This window comes from Amblyraja radiata, unplaced genomic scaffold (genome assembly GCF_010909765.2).
Source record: "Amblyraja radiata isolate CabotCenter1 unplaced genomic scaffold, sAmbRad1.1.pri scaffold_418_ctg1, whole genome shotgun sequence".
Classification (NCBI taxonomy): domain Eukaryota; kingdom Metazoa; phylum Chordata; class Chondrichthyes; order Rajiformes; family Rajidae; genus Amblyraja; species Amblyraja radiata.
This window is the reverse complement of record NW_022630527.1, coordinates 124,719-130,610: the sequence shown is the minus strand read 5'-3', so window position 1 is coordinate 130,610 and position 5,892 is coordinate 124,719. Positions and strand designations below refer to the sequence as shown.

Here is a 5,892-nt window from a genome sequence, read left to right as displayed (position 1 = left end):
AGCTGGAGCTCTGCAGACCGCGACTTCAGGCTGCGACTTCAGGCTGCCGGCTGCCCCGGGCCAGCGAAACGGAGCGCTCCCCTCCAGCGAGGGCTAACCCGCTCCACATCGAGAGTCCACGCTGCGCCCGCCGCTGAAGCCCCGGGCGTGTCTCCGGGAAAGGCCGCGTCGATCCTTGATGTTAGGCCACGGGGGAGGCGACCTGGAAAAAGTCGCTTCTCCATGGAGGAGGCGACCAAAGCGGTTTCCCCCTTACCCCCCCACACCACCCCCCACACAAAACACACGAAGAAACACAAAATACACACTTTAAAACATACTAAAAAATAAAAAAAAGCTGGAAAAACTGACGTGCTGCTGACATGGCTGCACACAGAGGAGCGCCCCCTTGTGTATTGAGGGTAAGGACCAGGTCCGCTAAGCGGAGGAGAGTTCCAGTGGACGGGTATAGGTTGCTTCTCCGGTCGAGGAAGAACCGGAGGCCTTTGAGACCATCCTGGTGGGAGATGGAGGTGTAGAGTGACTGGACATCCATGATGAAGATGAGAGGATGGGGGCCTAGAGAATGGAATGCACGGAGACGACGGGACAGGCAGCATCTCTGGAGACAAGGAATGGGTGACGTTTCAGGTCGACACTGAAGATGGGTCTCGACCCAGAAACGTTACCCATTCCTTCCAACATTTTGTGTCTACTTAAACAGCGCCTATCTATCCATGTGGCGTTGTGCCAGCAGGCTGGAGGAGCGGGCAAAAGCCTTGCCACAGAGCGGGCAGGTGAAGGGGCACTGGCCGGTGTGGACTTGTCGTTGCTCCAGCAGGTGGTCAAGGCAGGTGAAGCCCTTACCACAGGACGGGCAGGGGAAGGGACGCTCACCGCTGTGGAACGCCAGTGCTGCCACAGGCTGGACATGTGGGTGAAACCCTTGCCACACTCAGCGCACACAAAGGGTCTCTCTCCGGTGTGTATCCGCTGGTTCTCCCACAGCCCCCGTGCTCTCTTGTCACAGTGGGATCAGCTGCTCGCCTGCGTGGGTCCGCCGGTGTTGCCGCAACCCCCGCAAGCTGTCAAACGACTCACCACAGTACGGGCAGTCGTAGGGCTGGCCACTGGTGTGCACGCGCTGGTGAGACAGGGCATGGGAGGCCATGGCAAAGCGCTCTCCACACACCGGGCTGGGAACGGGACGGTCGCCGGAGTGCACCCGCTGGTGGGCCAGTAGCTTGGAGGAGCTGGTGAAGCCCTTGCCGCACTGGACGCAGGTGTAGGGGCGCTCGCCAGTGTGGGTGTGCTGGTGCTCCAGCAGGTGACTAGAACGGGTGAAGCCCTTGCCGCACTGGGTGCAGATGTAGGGCCGCTCCCCGGTGTGGGTGCGCTGGTGCTCCAGCAGGTGACTAGAACGGGTGAAGCCCTTGCCGCACTGGGTGCAGATGTAGGGGCGCTCCCCGGTGTGGGTGCGCTGGTGCACCAGCAGGCTGCTGGAGCAGATGAAGCCCTTGCCGCATTGGGTGCACGTGTAGGGCCGCTCCCCAGTGTGGGTGCGCTGGTGCATCAGCAGGTGACTGGACCGGGTGAAGCTCTTGCCGCACTGGACACAGGCGTAGGGGCGCTCCCCGGTGTGGGTGCGCTGGTGGGACAGCAGGGTGCTTGAGTGGGTGAAGCTCTTGCCGCACTGGGCACAGGCGTAGGGGCGCTCTCTGGTGTGGGTGCGCTGGTGGGACAGCAAGCTGCTGGAGCAGATGAAGTACTTGCCGCATTGGTCGCAGGTGTAGGGCCGCTCCGCGGTGTGGGTGCGCTGGTGCTCCAGCAGGTGAGTGGACTGGGTGAAGCCCTTGCCGCACTGGGCGCAGGTGTAGGGCCGCTCCCCAGTGTGGGTGCGCTGGTGGTCCAGCAGGTGACTGGACTGGATGAAGCTCTTGCCGCACTCGGTGCAGCGGTAGGGGTGCTCCCCAGTGTGGGTGCGCTGGTGCTCCAGCAGGGTGCTGGAGTGGGTGAAGCGCTTGCCGCATTGGTCGCAGCGGTAGGGGCGCTCGCCGGTGTGGAGGCGCCGGTGGGACAGCAGGTCTTTGGACTGGGTGAAGCCTTTGCCGCAGTCGCTGCAGGTGTAGGGGCGCTCGCTGGCGTGCAGGCGCCTGTGCCTCTTCAGGTGATTGGACGACTTGAAGCCTTTGCCGCAGTCGGAGCAGGTGAAGGGCCGTTCACTGCTGTGCACCAGCAGGTGCTGCCTTAGCCCCGACAACTGGACAAAGCTCATGTCGCAGGTGGAGCAGCCATAGGGCTTCTCGCCCGTGTGCACCTGCCGGTGTATCTTCAGGTGATTCGCCGTCTTGAAGCTCATGCTGCAGTTGGAGCAGGTGAAGGGCCTCTCGCTGGAGTGCATGCTGTTGTGCCCCTGCAAGTACTTGTAGTGAGTGAAGCTCTTGCTGCAGTTGAAGGGACGTTCTCCCGTGTGCAGCAGCCGGTGGGCCTCCAGCTCGCTCAGGCACCGCCACACCTTGCCACACATGTCAATTTAACTTGTTGGTCCTCCATCGAAGCTCAGCCCGCACACCGAGCAGATGGGGGAGCCCAACGGCACCCTGGCCGCCCTCAATGGCCGCTCACGTCCCCGACTCTCCGTCCACAGCAACGGCTCCTAAACCCTGCAGGAGGGGAACACAGGGTCAACAATCTGGCAAACAGGACATTACTAGCACATATTGAGTGCGTTTATCGCGGAGGAAACCGTTATAAAGAAACATAGAAAATGGGTGCAGGAGTAGGCCATTCGGCCCTTCGAGCCTGCAACGCCATTCAATATGATCATGGCTGATCATCCAACTCCATATCCTGTACCTCCCTTCTCTCCATACCCCCTGATCCCTTTAGCCACAAGGGCCACATCCATTTCCCTCTTAAATATAGCCAGTGACTTGGCCTCAACTACTTTCTGTGGCAGTGAATTCAACAGAATCACCAGTCTCTGTGTGAAAAAAAACTTTCTCATCCCGGTCCTAAAAGACTTCCCCCTTATCCTTAAACTGTGACCCCTTGTTCTGGACTTCCCCAACATCAGGAACAATCTTCCTGCATCTAGCCTGTCCAAACCCTTAAGAATTTTGTAAGTTTCTATAAGATCCCCCCTCAATCTTCTAAATTCTAGCGAGTACAAGCCGAGTCTATCCAGTCTTTCTTCATATGAAAGTCCTGCCATCCCAGCAATCAGTCTGGTGAACCTTCTCTGCACTCCCTCCGTGGCAAGAATGTTCTTCCTCAGATTAGGAGACCAAAACTGTACGCAATACTTCAGGTGTGGTCTCACCAAGGCCCTGCACAACTGCAGTAGAACCTCCCTGCTCCTACTACTCAAATCCTTTGCTATGAATGCTAACATACCATTCGCCTTCTTCACTGCCTGCTGCACCTGCATGCCTACTTTCAATGACTGGTGTACCATGACACCCAGGTCTCATTGCATCTCCCCTTTTCCTAAACGGCCACCATTCAGATAATAGTCTACTTTCCTGTTCTTGCCACCAAAGTGGATAACCTCACCTTTATCCACATTATACTGCATCTGCCATGCATTTGCCCACTCACCCAAACTATCCAAGTCAACTTGCAGCCTCCTAGCATCCTCCTCACAGCTAACACTGTCCCCCCAGCTTCGTGTCATCCGCAAACTTGGAGATTTTGCATTCAATTCCCTCGTCCAAATCATTAATATATATTGTAAATAGCTGGGGTCCCAGCACTGAGCCTTGCGGTACCCCACTAGTCACTGCCTGCCATTCATAAAAGGTCCCGTTTACTCCTACTCTTTGCTTCCTGTCTGCCAGCCAGTTCTCTATCCACATCAATACTGAACCCCCAATACCGTGTGCTTTACGTTTGCATCGAAAACTCTTATGTGGGACCTTGTCAAAACCCTTCTGAATGTCCAGATATAACACATCCACTGGTTCTCCCTTATCCACTCTACAAGTTACATCCTCGAAAAAAATTCTATAAGATTCGTCAGACATGATTTACCTTTCATAAATTCATGCTGACTTTGTCCAATGATTTCACCACTTTCTAAATGTGCTGCTATCCCATCTTTAATAACTGACTCTAGCATTTTCCCCACTACTGATGTTAGACTAACTGGTCTGTAATTCCCCGTTTTCTCTCTCCTTCCCTTTTTAAAAAATGGGGTTACATTAGCATCCCTCCAATCCTCAGGAACTACTCCAGAATCTAAAGAGTTTTGAAAAATCATCACTAATGCATCCACTATTTCTGGGGCTACTTCCTTAAGTACTCTGGGATGCATTATTTATCACTAATACAATTCTGTGCGGCACAGTGGCGCAGCGGGACAGCTGCTGCCTCACCGCCAGATACCCGGGCTCCATCCTGACTACGGGTGCTGTCCATGTGGAGTTTGTACGTTCTCCCCTTGACCTGTGATGGTTTTTACTCCGGCTGCTCCGGTTTTCTCCAACATTTCAAAGACGTTTACGGTTGTAGATCGGTTGGCCTCCGCAATATTGTTAAATTGTCCCTAATGTGCGTAGGATAGTGCTAGTGATAGAATCGCTGGTCGGCGCGGATTCTGCGGGCCAAAAGATCTGTTTCCGCGCTGTATCTCTAAACTAAACTAAACCAAAGAAGGGTCTCGACCCAAAATGTCACCCATTCATTCTCTCCACAGATGCTGCCTGACCCGTTGAGTTACTCCAGCACTTTGTCATAGATTCATAGAGTGATACAGCGTTGGAAAGAGGCCCTTCGGCCCAACTCCTAGATCCCTCGGCTCCACACATTCCCCCAGCTCCCCGCCATTCACAGTGAAGATCCTGCCCTGGTTTGACTTCCTAAACTGCAACACCCTCCCCATGCCCAAACAATGTGACCTCCTCCCTGTGGCTCCCTGCCCCTCACCCCTGTCGCCGCATCCTGCTCCTTACCCCCCTTTGCTCCCTCCTCCCCACCCCCAAGCAATGTGAACCCCCCCCCACCTGGCTCCCTACCCCTTTCATGGATCATTGGACCTCTCTCTTCCCCCCCCCCCAGTTCCCTGCCCCCCGTTCATCCCCCTCAGCACCAAACCCACTCCCCCTTGAATCCCTCCCCCTCCCTTCGATCCCTGCTTTCCCCACTACTCCCTTCATCCCCTATCCACCTCCAGCCTCTCACCCCTCTTCACCCAGCCACCTTCTTCACCCCTCCCCCTCTCTCTTTCTCTCTCTCTGTGCCTCTAAATGTCTCTCTCTCTGACCTCTCTCTATCTCACTCTCTCTCACTGTCTCCCCCCCCCCTCTCGCTCTCTCTCTCTCTCTCTCTCTCTCTCTCTCTGTCTCTCTCTCACTGTCTCTCTCTCTCTGAGTGTCTCTGTCTGACTCTCTCTCTGTATCTCTCCTACTCTGCCTCTCTCTCTCGCTCTGTTTCTCTCTGTCCCTGTCTCTCTCTGTCTTTCTTTCTCTCTCTCTCTCTGCATCTCTCTCCCTGTCTCTCTCTCTCTCTCTTGCTCTCTCTCCGTCTGTATGTCTCGCTCTCTCCCTCTCCCCCCTCTTTCTCCCTCTCTGTCTCTATCTCTCTGCCTGTCTCTCCCTGTCTGTCTGTCTCTCTCTCTGCATCTCTCTCCCTCTCTCTGTTGCTCTCTCTCTCTCTCTCTCTCTCTGTGTCTCTGTACCTCTCTGTGTGTCTCTCTCTCTGTCTCACCCTCTGTCTCTCGATCTGTCTCTCTCTCCGTCTATCTCTTTCTCTCCGTCTCTATCTCTCTCGGTCTCTCACTACCTGTGTCTGTCTCTCTCTGTCTGTCACTCTGTCTGTCACTCTCACTGTCTGTCTCTTGCTCTCTCTCCCTCTGTATGTCTCGCTCTCTCTTTCTCTCCCCTCTCTCACCTCTCTCTCTCTCTCTCTCTCCCT

General features: G+C 55.3%; 1 protein-coding gene across 1 annotated transcript; it reads right to left on the bottom strand.

The window, feature by feature from the left end:
- Positions 1–1,186: 1,186 nt before the first annotated feature.
- Positions 1,187–2,565, bottom strand: LOC116969930 (zinc finger protein 229-like; the record flags this gene model as incomplete). Its single annotated transcript, XM_033016689.1, has 1 exon — positions 1,187–2,565. A coding segment is annotated over exon 1 (1,320 nt), but the record flags the coding sequence as incomplete, so codon positions are not given.
- Between the last annotated feature and the right edge of the window lie 3,327 nt (positions 2,566–5,892).